The following is a 22,291-nucleotide window of genomic DNA, read 5'->3' as shown; positions in this document are numbered from 1 at the left end:
GGATCTTTCCTTATGGCTCCTCTCTAGTTGAGGTGGGCGGGCTTAGTTGCCCCGCGGCATGTGGGATCTTAGTTCATTGGAAGGCGGATTCTTAACCACTGGATCACCAGGGAGGTCCTGGTGGGGCGTTGGGGGGAGTCATTTTAATGCAGTAGAAATTCCAAATGTCTTAGCTTGGTGTACAAAGCCAGTTATATCCAGTCACTGCCCTACTTACTTCTTTTTTTCTTTTCTTTTTTTTAACAGCTTTATTGAGATAGAAATTACATCCCATAAAATTCACTCGTTTTAAGTATATAATTCAATAGTCTTTAGTATACTGACAGAGTTGTACAACCATGACCATATTTAATTTTAGGGTATTTTCATCACCCCAAAAAGAAACCCCATACCCATTAGCAGAAACCTCCCACCCCTGCCAGCCCCTGGCAGCCACTAATCTACTTTCTGTAGTACTTTGTTCCTTTTTATTACTAAATAACATTCCAGTGTGCATATGTACTACATTTTTGTTTATCCATTCATCAGTTGATATATGTTTTGGTTGTTTCTACTTTTTGGCTATTTATGAATAATGCTGCCATGAATAGTCGTGTATAAGTTTTTATGTGGCATATGTTTACACATCTCTTGGATGGAGTTGCTGGGTCATACGGTAACTCTATGTTTCACTTTTTTTTTTTTTTTTTTTTTTGTGGTACGCAGGCCTCTCACTGCCGTGGCCTCTCCTGTTGCGGAGCACAGGCTCCAGACGTGCAGGCTCAGCGGCCATGGCTCACGGGCCCAGCCGCTCCGCAGCATGTGGGATCTTCCCGGACCGGGGCACGAACCCGTGTCCCCTGCATCGGCAGGCGGACTCTCAACCACTGCGCCACCAGGGAAGCCCCTATGTTTAACTTTTTGAGGAACTGCCAAACTGTATCTTTTCCAAAGTGGCTGAATCATTTTACATTCCCACCAGCAGTGTATGAGGGTTCCATTTTCTCTATATCTTTGCCATTGCTTGATACTGTCTTTTTTATTGTTGTTACAGCCATCCTAGTGGGGGTGAAGTGGTATCTCATTATGGTTTGTTTATGGGGTTTTTTTGTTTTGTTTTTTGGGGCCGTGCCGCTAGGCATGTGGGATCTTAGTTCCCCAACTAGGGATTGAACTGGTGCCCCCTGCAGTAGAAGCATGGAGTTTTAACTACTGGACTGCCAGGGAAGTCCCTCATTATGGTTTTGATTTGCATTTCCATGATGGCTAATAACATTGAGCATCTTTTCATGTTCTTATTGGCTCCTACTTATTTCTTTAGCTTAATCTCACTCCCTACTTTGCCATACTGAGCTCCCTGCTTGTAGCAGCTCCAGTCCCATCACACTGTCACTTTCTGGTGTGTGTGTGTGTGTGTGTGTGTGTGTGTGTGTTGTTCTGCCTAGTGTGCCCTTCTTCCACCTCTTTGCTGGGTTAGCTGTCTGTGACATCTTCACCTCAGATGATTGCCCTGATCCCCCAGAATAGCTTATGCTGCCTGTGCTTCGTGCTGCCGTAGAACCTTACGCACCCCCCTTGTCAGACGGTTTATCAAACAGTAACTTGTTTACTTCTCTGTCTCCCCTACTAGGTTTGAGTGCCAAGTACCCCATTGTGCCTTCAGCTTCTAGCACAGTACCGGGTGTTTTTCATACTTTTACCTCCTCTCATTATTTCCCCATTTGTAAAAACTTGGTACTTTTTCTACCTTTCTCACCTTTCTTCTTTCTTGAGAGCTCCTCTTTCAGGACCCTTCCTGTGGGCTTCCGTCATACTTCTACCTTCCTGTCTCTGCCCCCCTTTCTCCACCCGGCAGAGGGCTTATCCATTTAGTGATTTGACTAACGCCTTTACGAGGGAACTCCAGACTCCCACCTTTAAGCTGCTACCACTTCTGATCTTTCCCACTTCCATCAAATTAGTTCCCACTTGAGTAGAGGGCTCTTCCCTCCAATTCAGTATGTCCAAAATGAAACTTGAAATCTCCAGACTAGATCCTCTTAATAAACGCCCCCATTAATTTCTGTGATTTCATCATTCCTTCAGTTTCACAGGCTAGAAACCCTGCCTTTTACTTTAGTAAGAACTATCTCTAGTTACTGCCACAGCTAGAAGCTGCCACTCTACTGTGTGCCCAGCATGTGGTGCTGGATGGTTCGGTTATTTTGCCTGAGGTGTCAGCAACTGGTAAGTGGAAGAGCTGGTTTAAAACTCATTCGAATACATGTCTCTGTCTGTCTGACTTGGAAGTCCATGTTATAATCTTCCTTAGAAATTCACAGACTCTTAGATGTGCACGTGGCCATCATCTCTCCAAGTTCAGTCCCCTGTATTTTTACAAATAAGTAGGATTTTTTTCTTTTCTTCTATTCCTTACATATTTCTGTGTGTCTGTCTCTCTTTCTCTCGAATGTACTGTTTGGTTTTTGTTTTTTTCGCTTTGAGGTATATCACTGTGCCCATCTTAGTTAAAGCCCTTATTACCTCCCTTCTGGACCACTCTAATGATCCTTCATTGTTCTCAACAGGGCCACACACTCTGGGCATCTTGGGCAGGATCATTCTTTGTGGTTTGGGACCATTGTACACATTGCAAGCTGTGTAGCATCCTTGGCCCCCACCAAACTAAATGCTCAAAGTGCTCCTGTACACACAGTCACTGTGACGCCAAAATTTATCTTCACGTTTTTCCAAAGACTCCCTGGGGATGGAGGATGATCTCACTCCTATTGAGAAACACTGTACTTTCTTTTTTCCTTAGACTCTATCCTGAGTATTTCTGACGGGAGAATTCTTAGCTGCTTGACCATGTCATTTTCCTGTCAAAAAATCAACAATGGCTGTTGTCTTCCCAATGAAATAGAAAATCTTTTCAAGTTTTAACACCACTATTCCTGTCTAATCCCTATTCCTTGTACTCTTATTTTATTATTTTTTTTAATTTTTTGCGGTACGTGGGCCTCTCACTGTTGTGGCCTTTCCTGTTGTGGAGTGCAGGCTCCAGACACGCAGGCCCAGCAGCCGTGGCTCACAGGCCCAGCTGCTCCGCGGCACATGGGATCCTCCCGGACCGGGGCACGAACCCGTGTCCCCTGCATCGGCAGGCGGACTCTCAACCACTGCGCCACCAGGGAAGCCCTCCTTGTACTCTTATTTGCCGCTGTTTCCTGGGTGTTTTCGCCACCCTTGGCGGAATCATCCCACCTTCTTCATCTTATCCCCTGCTCTGTAGCCAGTGGTTCCTGCATTTGAGTTGAGCTAATGTTTCACACCGTTCCTCTGGCCATTCCAGCCTATCTTGCCCTTGACCTCTTTCCTTAGTTCAGTTTAGATATTGTAGGTATAGGCATACACATTCATGGTATTTTTATGTAAACTTCCACTCAGTCTCATATTTGTTGTTTCCCAGTTATTTCATCTGTATTATCGGTCCTTCTTAACCAAAATTAGAAGTGTCTTCAAGGCAGGCTCATAGGTCTTGAATCCTTTATAACACCTATGCACACATAATGAGAGTTCAAAATACCATCTTTAGCATAAGACTGCTGGATATATGTCCTGGCACTGTCAGTTACTAACTGTGTGACCTTAAGCAAGTTAATTAACCTCTTAGTCTCAGTAAAATGGGAGTGCTAGTAGTATCTGCCTCATAGGGTTTTTGTGAGGATTAAATAACCTACTGCATATGAAACATTTAGAACAGTTCCTGGCATCTCATTAAACATTGAAGAATTCAAGGTACTAGGAATTCCCTGGCAGTCCAGTGATTAGGACTCCATACTGTCACTGCCGAGGGCCCGGGTTTGATCCCTGGTCAGAGAATTAAAATCCCACAAGCCACGTGGTATGGCCAAGTAAAAAGAAAAAAAAAGTGTGTGTGTGTATATATATATACACACACTAATATTATTACTAAATACATTTTACTGATTAAACTATGTTTTTTGCTAACAAGTTTTTTGGGTTTGTTTTTTTTTTTAATCTCACAGGTTTTAGCTGATGGTTTGAGGACTGGTGTAACTGAATGGCCTGAGTCTCTGGAAGCAAAATCTGCTGTTGAACTTGTGCAGGAATTTCTGAATGGTGTTTGTTTTCCTAACTCATGCTTGTTTTTTGTTTATTTTTCTTAATTTGGAATTTATTCTTGCTATATTTAAATGTAAACTGTCTTCTTATGCTTGATATTCTTTTTGGTTGGGATATATCTAAAGCTATGAGGTTTGTCATGGTGAGAGGGGCAGCTTCCATTCTGAATTGCTAACTGTAAAGGTCTCAGTGATTTTAAGAATTGTAATACTTATTTAATTTACATTTTATATACTGCAATCATATTTGAGATTGTAACCTTTGAGCACCTACCATGTGCTTGACATTGTGTGTCAGGGTCTTTCATTGTATCTTAGTTCATCTTTACACCCCTACCTAGTAGGTATCTATTTTAACCTCCATTGGAGAGCTAAGTAATTTGCTAAAATACCTGGTTATACTTCTACTATCTTCATTTGCCATTTGAAAATGGGATTAGAATGGAAGTAATTTGGAATGAAGGAAAATAAATAAAATCCAGAGTTAATAAGCTTTTGCCACTTTCTAGACTTAAATAAGCTGGATGAATTTGATGATTCTACAAAAAAACCCACAGAGGTAAGTGATTATTATCAGAAATGCACACTGAAAGAGCTTGTAAAATTTGGTTGTACTGTTGTCTTTCACGTCATACAATCTCAAATGGATCTGCTACAGCCAAGGTAGCATTTTGAGAGTAGGTTTTTTTTTTTTTTTTGAGAGTAGTTTTTTGTTGGTCTTTAATGTCAGCGCTAGTGATTATTTTCCTTGAGAACCGATGAATATTTTTAAAGAGAGCTAGTACATATTTATTAATCACTTAACTGCAGAGAAATGGAAATGAATATGTTACTATACTGTGGGGTGATATTATTATAGTATATTAATATGTTATGAGATGGCATGTTAATATGCCACAGGTGGTACTATTAAATTGCACTTAATATGTTGTCATTTGACAAATAGGAAAATGGAGACAAAGGTAATTTAATTAAATATTTTTCCATGGGAGGAAAGTTGAATGCTTGTTTTTATTTTTTTTATTTATTTTATTTTATTTTTATTTTTATTTTTTTTTCTTTTTGCGGCATGTGGGCCTCTCACTGCTGTGGCCCCTCCCGTTGCGGAGTACAGGCTCCGGACGCGCAGGCCCAGCGGCCATGGCTCACGGGCCCAGCCGCTCCGCGGCATATGGGATCCTCCCAGACCGGGGCACGAACCCGCATCCCCTGCATCGGCAGGCGGACTCTCAACCACTTGCGCCACCAGGGAGGCCCTGAATGCTTGTTTTTAGGCATCAGAGTTTAAAAACAATTTTAGAGGTCCCGTTTTTCACTGTCTATTTATTTGTATCTCCTCATTAGTGGATGAAATTGTAGAAGATGCATTCACGTCTCTCTTTGCATGTGTTCATGACCCCACCTTTTCTCAGAGTAGCATTAGAAAGCTTATTGGCCTTAAACTGTTGCACTTTTTAAAAAATAAACTGAGTATTCTTTGGCACTCACTTCTTTTCCAGACAGTGAAACATGACTCTGCTGCAGTTGATCGGTCCATGGAGTGTCTTCTCACAGTACGGGGTGATCTCGATTTTGCTGAGCAGCTGTGGTGCAAAATGAGTAGTAGTAGGTGTCCATCAGGATTGTGAAATAAAATTTTTCTGGTTATTTTTTAGGTTTACTTTTAAGTCTTTTGAAAATAATACAGTGTGTACTGCTAGTCTTGTGTGGACATCTGGTTCCTGTTTTATCAAACTCATTTCTAATAATGCACTGGCACATTTTACTCAAGAATTTTCCTAAGACAAGGCAATTCGTAGAACCTCTTCTTTTCTCTTGCCAGAAGTATAAGACCTAGGTGGTTTTTATGCTGTATTTATATGATATGTTCATTTCTTTTTTTTTTTTTTTTTTTTTTGCGGTACGCTGGCCTCTCACTGTTGTGGCCTCTCCCGTTGCGGAGCACAGGCTCCGGACGTGCAGGCTCAGCGGCCATGGCTCACGGGGCCAGCCGCTCTGCGGCATGTGGGATCCTCCCAGACCGGGGCACGAACCCGTGTCCCCTGCATCGGCAGGTGGACTCTCAAACACAGCGCCACCAGGGAAGCCCTGCTGTATTTATATGAACCAAAACATATACCTTAGTGAATTTATAATTATTAGGAAAAGATATTCCATAATATTTTACTAAGTATGTTATTTTATGGCAATGGGTTTAATTTCTTTCTTTAAAAATGTCTTTTTGGGGGGGAGGGGGGCTTTAAAATCTTTCCCCCTTCCCCATCCATAAAGTTCAGATACTTCATTTGTCTTCCACTTCATTTGTGTATCCTTGAAATGAATGACATATTTGATCTGCAGAAATAACCATGAAAGTAATGTTAGACTGACTTGCTTTCCAAGGTGTGATTTCTTATCAAGACTTGGTGAAGTGTTTCACGTTGATCATCCAGAGTCTACAGCGTGGTGATATACAGCCATGGGTAGGTTTAGTAGTGTGTGTGAGAACCTTTTCTCAGCAGCATAGCAAACTGGTTAAGGACATAAGCTCTGGAGCAGACTGCCTGAGTTTGAATTCTAGCTCTGCCACTTTCTAGCTGTGTAAACTTGGACAGGTTCCTTAATTCATATGAAGCACTTAGCACTTAGTTCATAGTTAAGTGCACAGTATTTGTAAGCTACTAGTATTGTCGTTACTGTTGCTATGAATGATTGTTCTCATATACTACTTATGAGAGTACAAATTGGAACACTCTCTAAAAAGCAATTATGATAATGTATTGAGATCCTCGAAATGTATCCATCCTAAGGCCATACACAGGAATATGTATCAAGATTTTATGTATCATGATAATCATTACAGCCTCATTTACAGTAGCAAAAATTGTAAATGACCTGAATTTTCACTATTAATGGAATGCCTAAGTAAATAATGATATAGCCACATAATGGCACATGTAATACTTGCTACAGATGATAGGGAGAAATGCTTATAGTATTCAGTAAAAAGAAAGGATTATACACTATTGTATAAAAAATATAAATTTTGGAGAGAAAAACCCAGAAACAAATACACTAAAATATGATAGTCACCTCTGGTGGTAGGGTTATAAATGAGTTTCTCCAACTGCATTATACATTTCTGTACTTCATGGATTTTCCATAATGAATTTGTGGTTTTATAATGAAGAAAAATCTAGGGTAAAAGCTAGAAACAAAAAGATTCTTCACCTAATAGGAATTTTTTTTTTTTTTTTTCTTTTTCTTTTTGCGGTATGTGGGCCTCTCACTGTTGTGGCCTCTCCCGTTGCGGAGCACAGGCTCCGGATGCGCAGGCCCAGCGGCCATGGCTCACGGGCCCAGCCGCTCTGCGGCATATGGGATCCTCCCAGACCGGGGCACGAACCCGTATCCCCTGCATCGGCAGGTGGACTCTTAACGACTGCGCCACCAGGGAGGCCCAGAAATTATTTTAAATAACACAACTGCCAATTCATGACAATGACAGAAACTTTCCTAGGTGTGAACGGAAATACACTGCAGAGCAGAAGCATGCAAACCCTACCCCTATTTGGCATTAGTCATTCTATGCATTTTAGTCTTGCCCATCGAATTTTTCTCTTGCGAGTTTCTGTGTTTGTGAGATATTTACAAGTATATCGCTACCATGTACAACAAGCGCAAAGTGAAAATAGTATTAAAAAAAAGAAAATGCAGAAGATTGTGTTGGAAATTAGAGATAACAGAAGGACAGTAATGAGAAAATGTCAAATGTTTTAGGTGATGAAAAACGTAAGCTTATAAGTTTTGGCTTTTAGCTAATGCAGTTTGTTTCTCTTGCTTACTGGACTTTTTATATTTGTATTTGTGGCTTTATAAACTTTTCTCAATTTCTAGCTTCATAGTGGGAGTAACAGTTTACTAAGTAAGCTCATTCATCAGTCCTACCATGGAACCATGGACACGGTTTCTCTCAGTGGTATTGTTCCAGTTCAGATGCTTTTGGAAATTGGTTTGGATAAACTGAAGAAAGATTATATCTGTTTTTTCATAGGTAAGTCCATTTCCCAGCTCAAAAAATTAAAAGCTGCATCACAAAAAATTAAAAGCTGCATAGGTATTCTCAAATTTTATCTTTGTACTTCTCCCTAATTGTTTGTAGTCCTGGCTTTGCCCCTGGTTCACTGTGAGACAGGCACTCCCATTTTTTGAGCCTTAGTTTCCTGCTCGATAAAGATATTATATTAAAGATAACTATAGTTTTTGTTTGTCTTTAATTCAAATGTTTTGAGATTCTTTGAGGTTAATGTAGTAAATAAAAAACTCTTTTTATTTTAATACCCATTACTTGGTTGTTTTTATTAGCGGCAAACTTTGATCATTTTTAGAATAAGTATTAATTTATATTTATGGTGTAATATACCAGAAATTTTGGCTTTTTGTGAGAAACTGTTTAGCTTGAGCATTTCTTTTATATATGAACTATGAAATATTTTTCTTAAGTTGCTTAATTTGTAATAGATAATACCTAAGGCTTATTTGCATATATGTGTTTTTTCTTGATAGGCCAAGAACTTGCATCTTTGAATCATTTGGTGAGTTTTTATTCTAAAGTTGTTTTTTCTTTCTTCGGTCATTCTGCATACAGTTATTAAGTGTCTATTCTGTGCCAGCCTCTGTTCTAGGAATCAGATAGATTAAGACGAGCAATTACACTGTCTAATATGACAGACAAAACGGTAGCCCATTCAGTGTCACTTCTCATTCTTTATAAATGTATGATACTGCATAAAGTTGTATCCTGCTTATTAAACCAGTGTACTCCCACAACTCCCATTTAACTAAAACGGTTAAGGAATGCCTTTCTTTGATAGGCCTTATAAGGGAATATTTGCTTTATATTCTCTTGACCCATTTCTTTTACACGTGAAGGATTACTTCCAAAGAATTTGTTATGTTCCTTAACATATTGATTCAAAAGATGCTTCTGATATATGTGGAACCTAGAAAAATGGTACAGATGAACCAGTTTGCAGGGCAGAAATTGAGACACAGATGTAGAGAACAAAGAGCGGTGGGTGGTGGTGGTGTGATGAACTGGGAGATTGAGATTGACATGTATACACTGATGTGTATAAAATGGATGACTAATAAGAACCTGCTGTATAAAAAATAAATTAAATTTTTAAAAAAAGATGCTTCTGGATTCCAGGGTCATGATTATGAACTTTTTTATTTTCCTAGTGTCTTGATTTAGAAAGTTGAGGAGATTAAAGAGCATCCATGAGGACCCTTGACATTTGTTGTAAGATTCTTTTAGAAAATGGATCTTCAAATGACATCTGGTCTCTTATAAAAATGCCAAGATAGGAAAACTCTAGCTTTATCTATTATGCAAAGTAAGACTCAGCTGGATTCTTTTGAGGTTAAGTTTTGCTATTCAGAGTTTAAACATTTTTTAAGGGTGTATATTTTTAGTGGAAACTTTTGATACATTTTTTTATACTTAGGAAAGTAATAACATTTTGAAAATTAGAATATAATGCAAATACACCCTTAATCTCTGCACTCAAATATGAGTACCCTTATTTTTATGAATTCCCCTCAAGTCATTTAATATGCCTGTTTTTTAAAATATGGTTTGACTCCAGACTTTTTTTTTTTTTTTTTTTGGCTGCATTGGGTCTTTGTTGCTGCATGCGGGCTTTCTCTAGTTGTGGTGAGCAGGAGCTACAGTTCGTTGCAGTGCGCGGGCTTCTCATTGCGGCAGCTTCTCTCGTTGCAGAGCACGGGCTCTAGGCGCGTGGGCTTCAGTAGTTGTGGCTGACAGGCTTAGTTGCTCCCCAGCATGTGGGATCTTCCCGGACCAGGGCTCGAACCCGTGTCCCCTGCATTGGCAGGCGGATTCTTAACCACTGCGCCACCAGGGAAGCCCCCGACTCCAGACTTTTGACACAATGGTTCTTAAACTTTGAGAATCTCCTAGAAGCCTTGTTAAAATGCTAATTCCTGGGCCCCAGTGACTCAGTAGGTCTAGGGGCTCTGGAATATGTCTTTTTTTTTTTTGGCCGCACTGCAAAGCCTGTGGGATCTCAGTTCCCTGACCAGGGATTGAACCCGGGCCGTGGCACTGAAAGCCCAGAATCCTAATCACTAGGCCACCAGGGAACTCCCTGGAATATGTCATTTTAAACAAACCATCTCCATCTCCAGATGATTCTGATGCAGGTGGTTTGCAGATATATTAGATTTCTATTGCTGCCATAACAAATTACCACACACTTAGTGTCTTAAAGCAACACACACAAATGTATTACTCTGTAGTTCTCTAGTTCGGAAGTCTAGTCTGGGTCTCACTAGGCTAAAATTAGGGTGTTGGCAGGCTGTGTTCCTATCTGGAGCCTGCCTGTAGGGGAGGATCCATTTCCTGCTCATTTGAGTTATTAGCAGAATTCAATTCCTCATAATTATAGGACAGAGGTACCTTTTTCTTGCTGGCTATAAACTGAGGACTGTTCCCAACTTCCAAGGGCCAACCCATACCTTGGCTCCTGGCCCCCTTCTTCCATCTCCAAAGGCAGCTATAGTGGGTCAAGTCCTTCTCATGCTGTGTCTCTGCCTCCCTCATCCAGTTTTAAGGGTTCATATGATTAGATTGGGCTCACCTGCATAATCCAGGATACTTTCCCAATTTTAAGGTCAAATGACTGTATACATCTGCAACCTTAATTCCTTTTGCCATAAATGTAACATATTCACAGGTTCTGGGATTAGGACATGAACATCTTTTTTTTTTTTTTTTGCGGTACGCGGGCCTCTCACTGCTGTGGCCTCTCCCGTTGCAGAGCACAGGCTCTGGACGCGCAGGCTCAGCGGCCATGGCTCACGGGCCTAGCCGCTCCGCGGCATGTGGGATCTTCCCGGACTGGGGCACGAACCCGTGTCCCCTGCATCAGCAGGCGGACTCTCAACAACTGCGCCACCAGGGAAGCCCCATGAACATCTTTTGAGGGTGGTTTTCTGCCTGTCACAGCAGGCCACACCTTGAGAAGCCCTCACTAGGCTGTACTGCCTCCAAGTAATCAGTAACATCAGGCTATGTCACCTCTTCTCTGTGCAGGGTCTTGGGGACAGACCGAGGTAGACCAGGCGGGGTTGTAGCATGGGTAGAGAGAAAGGGGAAAGGCAATCTGGGTCTGTTCCTTTGTGAAAAAGACCTGGGTGGGCCACGTCCAGAGCTGTCAGAGGACCACAGGGAATATGGGTGGCAGGTGTGGGGAATGTTGTAATCTGTAGCCTGTGGTGAGTGGGGCTGCTTTGGGGTACTCTCTGCCTGGGACCATGCCTATTTTCCTACTTGTGTTATTTTCACATTTTGGAATAACCTGTGTAAGACAATTAATATGTCCCTATATTTTGGATTTAATTATAAATGATTTTGCATTAAATTAGTTTATCACATTTTGCATAGCTTCCTTTAAACTGTAATTTAGGATTACCCATGGATCTCTCCTACTCCCTTGCCATTACCTCCACTCAATTAAAAGATGACCATAACTTTTCCCTTACTGTATTAGTTTTCAGTTGCCACCTAACAAAATTTAGAAGCTTAAATGAACACAAATGGATTATCTCACAGTTTCCAGGAGTTGGGAGTTGGGCACATTTTACCTGCGTCCTCTGCTCACGGTTTCACAAGGCTGAAATCAAGGTGTCATCTGGAGGCTTGATGAGGGAAAGATCTACTTTTAAGTTCCCTCGCTTATTGTTGGCAGAATTCATTTACTTGTGGCCCTTTGATGAAGGTCCCCATTTTCTTGCTAACTGTTGGTCCAGTACTGGCCTCAGGTCCTAGAGGTTACTTGTGGGTTCTTACCATGTGGCCTTCTCCACAACGTGGCAGTTTGTTTCTTCAAAGCCAGCAGGAGAGCATCTCTAATGCTTCAAGAGCTCACTGACTAGGTCATAGTAATGACCAGGCGATGCTCTCCCTTTTGATTAATTCAAAGTCAATCAGTAACCTAATCATGGGAGTAACAACCCACCATATTTATAGATTCTGGCTTCGCTCAGGGAGAATGAATTATACAAGATGTGTATTCCAGTGGGTGAGAATCTTGGGGGTCATTGTAGAATTCCACCCACTGTATTTACCATGGATTATTTCCTTAGGATTGGGTCTCAGAAATAGATCTGAGCATATTATGATGGCTTGACATAATATTGCCAACTTTCTTTTCCAAAACCTCATACCAGTTTACCAGTGATATATGTTAGTGGAAGCTTATCACTACAATTGCTTAATTTCTTGCTACTTCAGGTTTACTATCTATTTTTAGACATGAGTACTCCCATCAACCTAGCAAGTTTGTTGAAGTTAAGAATTATCTTGTGGATTTGCCATTCTTTCCATCTGGAGAGTTTGATGGGTGGTACTAGTTACCTACTTGGACCTCCTTGGTGAAGCAGTTCTGTGATTTGCCTTTACCAGAGAATGTGTATAATGGTTTGCTTAGAACATTCTCAGTGAAGACTTGGAGTTTAGTTTGAGGAATAGTACTGAAAGGAGGAAGGCTATCTAGCTGCCTCCTGTCTTCTTTTTTCCCTCCCTATTAGTCAGGCATCCACACTGAGGTTTAGTAGGCACGGTTAATTCTTTCCAGAGATTCCACTTGTTCTTTGACTCCCTATTTTCTTTGTCCTTTTTTTCATTCCAGGAATATTTCATTTCTCCATCAGTAGATACACAAGAGCAGGTTCATCGTGTTCAAAAACTCCACCATATTCTTGAAATAGTAGTCAGTTGCATGCTTTTCATTAAACCTCAACATGAACTCCTCTTTTCTTTAACACAGTAAGTGTTTCTGTTGTTTACTTACATAAAAATGTACTCTCCTGAAATAGTTGCAGCCAAAATAACTGCCTTTTTTTACTATCAGTTAGGATAGAATCTGTGTACCCTGTCTTCACAGTAACAGAAAGGTTCTAAGTCACTGCCATGAGAAGGAAAGTCTTTGGATTCAGGAGGAATCAGGTTGGACACTTGGATCTAGCACTTCCTTTCTAAGGAAGTTTCCTTTCACTGCATCTTGTTTTTCATCTATAAAAACGGTGTGATGTGTATAAAGTAGTTGACACTTGAGGTGCTTAATAAATATTAGTTCCTTCTCTTTTCTTTATATCCTTATAAATTTGGGTCAGGCTAATCATTGCCAACCATCTATATGGTAACTGAATGGAATCGAATTTTATTATCAGACCTCTGTCAATAGGGTTGCTGAAATTTTAGAGAGTTTGTCAATCAGTTTGACTAAAAACAGTTTGGAATAATCCTTACACATGGGTCGTTGGTGTCTTACATGTAGTTTTTGAGGCTTCAAACTGGAAATAAGTGAACCATCCAGTGGAAGAACTGGGTTTATTTTTCCCTGTGGAAGAAAATGTACCATTTCCTTTTCCAAAATTAGAATTTGACTTACTTGTAAAGGGAAAAGTTTGAAATTGTTACTGGGTTTTTTTGGGTTTTGTTTTTTTTTCCATTAAAGATCAGTAGTATATGTGAGTTAACTGTTTAATTCTCCATACTTGGAAAACAATGGAGACTATATCTTTGTTTCTCTTTTGCCTTTTTGTTTTTCTCTTTCTGATACCTCTTTCTCCCCACTTACACCTTTACTTGAGCTCAACATAAATATATTTTATATTTATGAGAAATATGTCCACTATTAATTTTTTTTAAGTGAATGAAATTTTCTTTCAAAAAAATAATAACCTAAGTGTTGTTGGGATGGGGATTTAATGTTTCCTTTATGAGCTTTAGACTAACAGAAAGCCTTTATCTCCAAGTGGCATTTTTTTCCAAAAGCAATTCTTTTTTTCTTTTTTTTTTTCTTTTTAGATCCTGCATAAAATTTTATGAACACAATCCTCTTGATGAGCAACACATTTTTCAGCTGCCAGTCAGACCAACTGCTATAAAAGACTTATATCAAAAGTAAGCAATTTAATAATTAAATTATACTTCAAGTCCAGCCATGATTCTAGGCAATTTCAGTGTCTGCTCCATGGGGACCTCATGACCCAGAGCTGCTTCACCTCTGAAACCATAGTCATCTGATTCCCATCCCCTGAACATAGTCTGATAGAGTCCTCCCTCTTCCTTCTCCCAGACCTGTGGTCTCCTCTCTTTAGACTGTCAGTCCTCTACTTTCATTTTTCTCTCAATTTGTAATTTCTTCACAGAATAGGGCAGAAACTTCAGCCAGAAGGGAAGTGACAAGTTGGGAAGAATGTGATCGGGGTAATGACAGCGAAGTCAGAGGTATGGCTGTGGGAATGAGAGAAGAATCTGGGATTGGGGATTGCAGAGGTATGGAGCTGAGGCTAAGATGATAGATCGGCCATCCATGCGGGACACTGAGGTTGCCTCAAATCATGGTCTCCACTGACTCTTCTCTCAGCATATAATAGACTTGAAATTTCTCTCACACTGAAGCCACTCCATTTATACCCTCCCTCTATATAGTTCCCTCTTAGCCAAACTCCATCACTCCCCTGAAATTGTTTAGCAGAAGTTGCCAGTGGCCTTCTAATTGGCAAATCCAGAGGACACTTTCCAGGAGAAGAGTTTTTTGGCCCCTTGTGTAATTAGCTAGCCCACTAATTCTTTCTCCTTCCGTAAGCACTTGTAAGGCTCTGTGGCATTTAATACTATTGCTTTCTTGAACCCATCCCCTTCGTTTGTTTTCATGGCATAACATTCTGTCTTAATTTTAACTCTACCTCTCTGGCCCACCTCCAAGACTGAGAATGGTCCTCTTTTCAAATTCTGCCTCATTCATATGTGAGTTTCCACCAGAACTCTACCCTCTGCCCTCTTTTCTTACTTCCTGTCTTCCCTGGGTGATTTCGTTCACACCCCAATCTTCAATTCCTCTGGGCTAATGATAATTCATAACCCATATCTCCAGCTTCTCCTGAGCTTCACACCCATGTTTCTAGGTGTCTGTTAGACATGAATTCTCAACTTTAACGTCCTGTAGGTAGTTCAGACTCTAAATCCCAACTCTTCACTCCCCTTCCTAACACGTTTCCTCCTCCCATATGACCTCTCAAGTGGCCATCATAATCTCCACCTAATGCCCAAAACAGAAACCTAGGACTTATCTTCCACTTATTGCTGTCACTTCCTTCCTCCTTGAAATGGTTTCTAAGTCCTGACCTCCTTGGAAGCTCTTGAATCTGTTCCTTTCTCTACATCTTCGCATCTATTTCATATCTGCTCATCTCATACCTGGGCTGAGTGCAGTAAAATCCTTTTTCCTAGCTGCTCTATCTGCCTCCATTAACTTCCTTCTCTGTGACCGCCAAAGTGATCTTCCTAAAATTCAGATCCCATCATGACTTCCTTCTGTTTAAATGGCTCCCTTACCTTTAGGACAGTGTTCCATCACCTCAGTGTGGTCTGTGAGACCTTCTGTGCCCGGCTGCTGTGCCTTTCTGGTTCACGTGCCACCACGCCTTCCCACTCTCCTTTTGAGTCAGCGACCCTATATTACTGCATTTCCTCAGATACTGCACACGCTTACCTGACAGTGCCTACGCCCATGTCCTTCTTTCATCCTGGATCTTGTCCGCTTAACTAACTCCTCCTTCTAATTTCATTATAAGCTCAGCTCAAAGACCACAATATCTGAGGATTCTTTTCCAACTCTACAATCCCAATATGAGTTAAATTACCCCTCGTGTATTGTCCCCTCCCATGTCTGATATTTCTCTATTACAACATTTTTCAAAATTGAATTGTTTATTTAATTTTTATTTTTTATTATTTTTTTTTTGCGGCACGCGGGCCTCTCACTTTTGTGGCCTCTCCTGTTGCGGAGCACAGGCTCCGGACGCGCAGGCTCAGCGGCCATGGCTCACGGGCTTAGCTGCTCCGTGGCATGTGGGATCTTCCCGGACCGGGGTACGAACCCGCGTCCCCTGCATCGCCAGGCGGACTCTCAACCACTGCGCCACCAGGGAAGCCCTGTTTATTTAATTTTTATTGAAATATAGTTGATTTACCATATTGTATTAGTTTTAGGTGTACAACAAAGTGATTCAGTTATATATACTATTTTTTTTTCAGGTTCTTTTTCATTATAGGTTATTAACAAGATATTGAATATAGTTCCCTGTGCTATATAGTAAATCCTTGTTGTTTATCTCTTTTATATATAATGGTGTGTATCTGTTAATCCCATACACCTAATTTATCCCTCCACACCCCTTTTTCCTTTGGTAGCCATATAAGTTTGTTTTCTATGTCTATGACTCTGTTTTGTGAATAAATTCATTTGTATTATTTTTTATATTCCACATTTAAGTGATATCATATAATATTTGTCTTTCTCTGTCTGACTTAATTCACTCAGTATGATAATCCCTAGGTCCATCCATGTTGCTGCAAATGGCATTATTTCATTCTTTTTTTTTTTTGCACACGGAATGAATATTTTATTACTAGATTATAAAAATAAAATACAATAATTTTAAAACAGAACTTAAAACACTGTCCAAAGCTTTAATGTGACACAAATGGGAAAATTAAATAAATTAATTACACATTTATGTACAGATGGCCTGTACAAAAGCACTCCATGTTTCTGCCAATACTCTTATGTCCTTGGTTGCCTGAGCAAAAATGCATAAAGAGGGCTGCTTGGAGGGGAAAGAGGTACAATACAATACCTTTAGAGGTATTTGAAAGAGCCATTTCTCATCACTCTTGATTTCATGAAGAGGAGAAGAAAGGGAGAAAACTATGGAATTGTTAAATTATTCTATTCTAACTTACTGGTGTTGCTCAACAAGAGAGAATTCTTATGGTTTGTGGTTCCATCTGATTTAAGAGCTGCCAATAGTTCAAAACTTTCAAGATTTATATCTAATTCAAAAGTAGGTGTTTCCCAACTCCCTCTTTTTTCCTAAAAGCTGTGAACTTGTAAGTAAATGACCCAATGACATCAGCACTTGGTTATTTTAGGAAAGGAATCACAAGGGGGACCAGGAACTGTGCATGAGAAATGAGGGAGCTCAAGCCTAGGACATCTGTTGTTTTCTTTACTTGGTTCACCCAATCCAATTTCAGAGCCCCAAGTGGCACAGTGTTATATTTCCTTTAGCTTCCTATCTTTGTATTTCTGAACGCTTTTTACCTTAGTGAACTAATTTACCTAACTGGTGAATAGTTTAAAAAGAAAAAAATCCCAAGGGCTTTCCCTTCCCTGATCCCTAAAATAAATCACATTCAAGCTCTGGTAGGTTTGTTTATCCCTTGTGGATGAGAGAAGAACAGACAGACAGACCCCAGGTATGTCAAAGTACTATGCATGAATTTTTAAGGATTTAAACTGTATATTTTAAGGGGGAGAAAAGCAACATATGGCAAGGGTAGTCTATATAAAAATTTGGTTTACCGAGTGTTTTTAACTGGGTGAGTGAACACTTATGTACATAGTATGAAACAATATTAAACTACTGAAAAGAAAGATAAAATTTCCTACTGTTATTGTGTAAAATTATGTCATCAGCAAATTCTGTAGTCACATGGGCTTAAAGGTCTGCCTCGCTGAATCCTATTCTCTAGGTCAAGGAGTCCAGAACCCTGGCCCAGGGTGTCTGAGAGATATGTCAGTATCATCTATCATCAGTGATACATACTGTGCCCATACTGTTATAGCTGAGTAGTATTCCATTGGGTGTGTGTGTATGTATGTGTGTATGTATGTATGTATATGTATGTGTATATATATATATAGGCACACCACATCTTTATCCATTATCTGTCGATGGACATTTAGGTTGCTTCCATGTCTTGGCTATTGTAAATAGTGCTGCTGTGAACATTGGGGTGCATGTATCTTTTTGAATTAGAGTTTTCGTTTTTTCTGTATATATGCCCAGGAGTGGGATTGCTGGATCATGTGGTAGTTATATTTTTAGTATTTTTTAAGGAATCTCCATATTGTTTTCCATAGTGGCTGCACCAATTTGTTATCATTTACATTCTTGTTTCTCTCCCTCTTTTGACTGTGCTTCTTGAGGGTGGGAATTGTGACCTCTCCACCTCTTCTTCCTCAGTGCTTACCACAGAAGGACTTCACTATGTGACTATAGAAAGAAGGAATTGGATTGGTTTATTTTCTTTGCTTTTTTTTCTTTCCTTAGTGAGAAGCCACAGAAATGGAGAGTGGAAATAAACAGTGGTCAAAAGAAGGTGAAAACAGTTTGGCAACTGAGTGACAGCCCGCCTGTAGATCATCTGAATTTTCACAAACCTGGTAGAGTTGGTTTGTAGTCTATTCACGTAAATTATTCCAATAGAAAATAAACTAAGTTTACTAGTAGAGATTATTATTAGAGCTCTTGTGCCTAGTTTTAAATAATTTTCCTGAACTCTAGGTATAAACCTATTTATTCTGGGGGGGAAAAAGCATGAAAGAGTGCTTTTTCTCATTATCCTAGCTAGAGGAAATTTTATTAAAAGACACCAAGCAATAGGGACATAGGTGTGAAAATAGGTTATAAAATGGAAATGCCAGCTCATACTTCACACTTTTGTGCACCGTTTAAAACTGATGATATTTCTGCTCTAATACCTTCTCTGTGGCAGGAATAAGGGTTGAGATTTCTAGTATTGTATCAAAGATTATGTGTGTCAAAGAATGTCTTTTTGCCCCTGGTATAATTAGCTGACCCACCAGTTAATCATACCTCCTTCCGTAAGTACCTATAAAACTGCACATGGATTGTGTGCGGCTGTCATCTCTTATTTGTATAAGTCTTAAATGGCTGATTCAAATATTGCAAGGATTATCCAAAATAAAATCTGATAGTTTTAAGACAGAATTCAAGGGTATTTGAAAGCTGGGAATACAAATAGTCCTATTGTAGTGATTGATATTTTGCAAAATTATTTCCAGAAATTGTTTATTCTCCCCCCCCCCAGTATATTTTGATTCAGGCATAATGGGAACTTCTCTGTTCATATGGCTGAACTGCTAAGTGTGATATAAAAGCTGGAGCCTATAAAAGATTGAAAATGAACTGTATAAAAATAAAAAAATTTCTGCGTGGCAAAAAATACCAGAGGCGAAGCAACAGACAAACGATAAACTAGGAAAAGAAATTTGCAGCTCATGTTCAGAAAAGGGGCTACATTCTCTAGAATATAAAGAACTTTCAGATCTGTAAGAAAAGTATTAATAACTCAGTAGAAAAAATGGGCAAGTAATATGAACCGTTTACCAAAAAGGAAATTTAAATGTCATCTTAAAAGCAAAAGGTGATCAAGCCCACCTATAATAAGACAAATGCAAATTTATATTCTGTAGAGACTATCTTTCACCTGTCAGATTAGCAGAGATCAACATGTTTGGTGTCACAGTGCTGGCCGGGATTTGGGGGAACCTCACGCATTGCTGGATGGAGTGTAAAGTTGTATGGCTTTTGTGGAGGGTGATATTCACCAAAATTTTAAAGAATACATTCTTTGGACCACCAGTTCCATTAATAGGAATCTATTCCACATATATAACCAGACATGTGCAAAAAGGCCTGTGGACCAGATCACTAATTGCAGTATTGTTTACAGTAGCAAAAACATGGGCCTGGGGCATAGAAAAACCTCCGAAAGGAGACAACTAAAGCTCAACCCTGAGGTGTGGAATGATGAGGGCAGGGGTGGGTCTCAGCTTTGATCATTAGAAGCATCTGGGGAGCCTTTAAAGTCTTAATACCCAGACCAAGTGAATCAGAATCGCTGGAGGTAGAGCCTGGACATCCGAATTTTTAAAGTTCTCCAGGTGATTTCATTGTGCAACGAAGGTTGAAGACCACCAGTTTAAACATTTTATTTTATCTATATTTGTTGTTTCAGGTTTTTTTTCTTAAAGACGTGTGTTATGATTTTAAAAGTTTAAAAGACATGAATAAATGTGATACATTTTTCAAAAATGCCATTTTAAAATAAATTTTATTACATTAAGATTAAATCTGTTAGGAGATTAATACAAGATTAAACACCTTTTCCAATCATGCTGAATAAGTGAAGTATACAGAACCTATCTTCTAGAGTCTTTTTAATGCAGGTTGCTTCAAAAAAGAATGAAAGTTGTTTTGAATGTTAGAGTTAAAACTATTTGCTAATGTATTGGTCCAGTGACTCCTTTTATGAAAATAAGGAATTTTTATGAAATCATATATTTACATGCTTGGAAACACACTCACACTCCATTTTGACTTGAACTTCATAACCTCTTCTACCCATTATGTATTCTTGATGTGTTTGTCTAGAAATTATTCAGTGACCTTTGGCCCAAACCAAGACCCACTGTTAAAGGAGGACTTCATTTGTAAAAGTCATAGATTATTCAAACAAAGCCTCAGTTTTAGATATTCAAGTCCAATAATCATTTATTTTTGGCCAAAGATCATAGGCATTTACAAAATTAGACTTTCTATTTCATTGGACTGAGCACTTAGGTTAAATACTAGCTTTTGGGCTTCCCTGGTGGCACAGTGGTTGAGAGTCCGCCTGCCAATGCAGGGGACACATGTTCGTGCCCCGGTCCGGGAAGATCCCACATGCCGCGGAGCAGCTGGGCCCGTGAGCCATTGCCACTGAGCCTGCGCGTCCGGAGCCTGTGCTCCGCAACGGGAGAGGGCACAACAGTGAGAGGCCTGTGTACCGCAAAAAAAAAAAAAAAAATACTAGCTTTTCACGATACCTAACGGTATGATGCTCTTGAGTAAAACAGTTGACATCAAAAGCAGGAAGACTGAAGAGAGGAAAGTGTACTTTTAGCTGCCCTGGGAAAAGAGAATAATGACTTGGAGTTAATGGGGGAGAAAAACAGTGTCCAGTAGAGTGCTGCTCACCCAGTGGGTGCTCGGCAAATGATTGCTGGTAATGGTGGGAATATGGAAACCAAAATGTTGACCCACAAGGAAGTGGACATGATCTCATCTAAATGTTAATTGTATCATTTGATTTTGAAATACAACAATCTTCAGGAGAAAAAAATGGATATGTGTCTAGCCCTAAGACTATAAATCCTAAGTAGAAAATGTTTTCTGAAATATATATTACGATTGGAAGAAGACAGTTATATTTAACTGTAGTGGAGGAGGCATTAAAAAATAAAGCAGTAGCTTACCAAATTAAGAATATATAATTTTTTGGCCAGGGGGCTGCACTGTGCAGCCTGTGGGATTTTAGTTCCCTGGACCAGGGATCCAACCTGGGCCCCCAGCAGTGGAAGTGTGGAGTCCTAACCACTAGACTGCTGGGGAATTCCCCCCGAATATATAATTTTTAAAAATCTACTTCAGTTTGTTTAGTCATGTTTTCAATGCATCAAGAGGGTTGACTATTAAAAGGAATTGTCTTTGCTGATTTTTGTCTAACAAGTTCTTTTAAAGTAGAAGACACATCATTCAGACTACCTCTTGATTGTTGTAAAATTCAGCAGTAACTTAGCAGAAAAACAATTCAATGAATTGTTGATGAATTCAATTCTGATCTCTCTCTCTGGTTATAGATTTTTCTGAATTAACATTAAACGGTAGCCTGGAAGAAAGGATATCCTTTACTAACATGGTTACCTGCAGCCAGGTGCATTTCAAGTGAAGTGTGCTGATGGGGCCCTCTGTAAGGTAGTATGTTCACTTTTTGTTCTCTGCAAATACTTTATAATGTCTTAAATACCTTACTTTTTTCTTTCTACAACATAAATGCTGATTTAATACATTTGGAATATGGATTATTAGTAATCACATAAAAGGCTTACCAGGTGTTACTGAGCAGTGCAAATCTTTAATTTCCTTTCTACCTTCTGTAGTCAACTGACAGTTTAATCCTAAAACCGAAGAAATGAAAAAAATTTTTTTGAGTGGTAATGTCTTTGCATTTGAAATCTGTATATATAGTAGAAGGAGAGTTTTGTCTCAAAACCATTGATGGAAGAGAAAAACCCTAAACAGGCATGCCAATTTGACATTGAGAGCAAAGTTTTGTTAAAAACAGTTGTAACCCAGCCCAATTGTAGGACTAAGTCCCAGATGTAAATACCCTTTTTAAAATGTTTAACTTGAGGTAGTATTAACCAAAAGAATTAATGGAATAGCCTTTTCTACGATCTTACTGTTTTTGTGTTTCACAA

At 39.5% G+C, this 22,291-nt stretch overlaps 1 protein-coding gene across 4 annotated transcripts in view; it reads left to right on the top strand.

Moving 5' to 3' along the window:
* Positions 1-22,291, top strand: part of ZWILCH (zwilch kinetochore protein) — a 40,672-nt gene that overhangs the window by 16,868 nt on the left and 1,513 nt on the right. The window contains exons 9-18 of one of the 4 annotated variants that reach the window (XM_060097129.1): positions 4,008-4,101; positions 4,613-4,662; positions 5,603-5,708; positions 6,486-6,565; positions 7,980-8,136; positions 8,649-8,677; positions 12,800-12,936; positions 13,981-14,076; positions 18,297-18,409; positions 21,671-21,785. In XM_060097129.1, coding sequence (XP_059953112.1) covers positions 4,008-4,101; positions 4,613-4,662; positions 5,603-5,708; positions 6,486-6,565; positions 7,980-8,136; positions 8,649-8,677; positions 12,800-12,936; positions 13,981-14,076; positions 18,297-18,409; positions 21,671-21,759 — 951 coding nt within the window. In that variant the 3' untranslated portion in view covers positions 21,760-21,785. Of the gene's footprint in view, positions 1-4,007; positions 4,102-4,612; positions 4,663-5,602; positions 5,709-6,485; positions 6,566-7,979; positions 8,137-8,648; positions 8,678-12,799; positions 12,937-13,980; positions 14,077-18,296; positions 18,419-21,670; positions 21,789-22,291 lie in introns of all 4 variants that reach the window. The other 3 variants (XM_060097127.1, XM_060097128.1, XM_060097130.1) reach the window with 3 other exon arrangements.

Source organism: Mesoplodon densirostris, chromosome 4, assembly GCF_025265405.1.
Source record: "Mesoplodon densirostris isolate mMesDen1 chromosome 4, mMesDen1 primary haplotype, whole genome shotgun sequence".
Classification (NCBI taxonomy): Eukaryota; Metazoa; Chordata; class Mammalia; order Artiodactyla; family Ziphiidae; genus Mesoplodon; species Mesoplodon densirostris.
The sequence above is the reverse complement of the archived record's forward strand: the minus strand, read 5'-3'. Positions and strand labels throughout refer to the sequence as shown.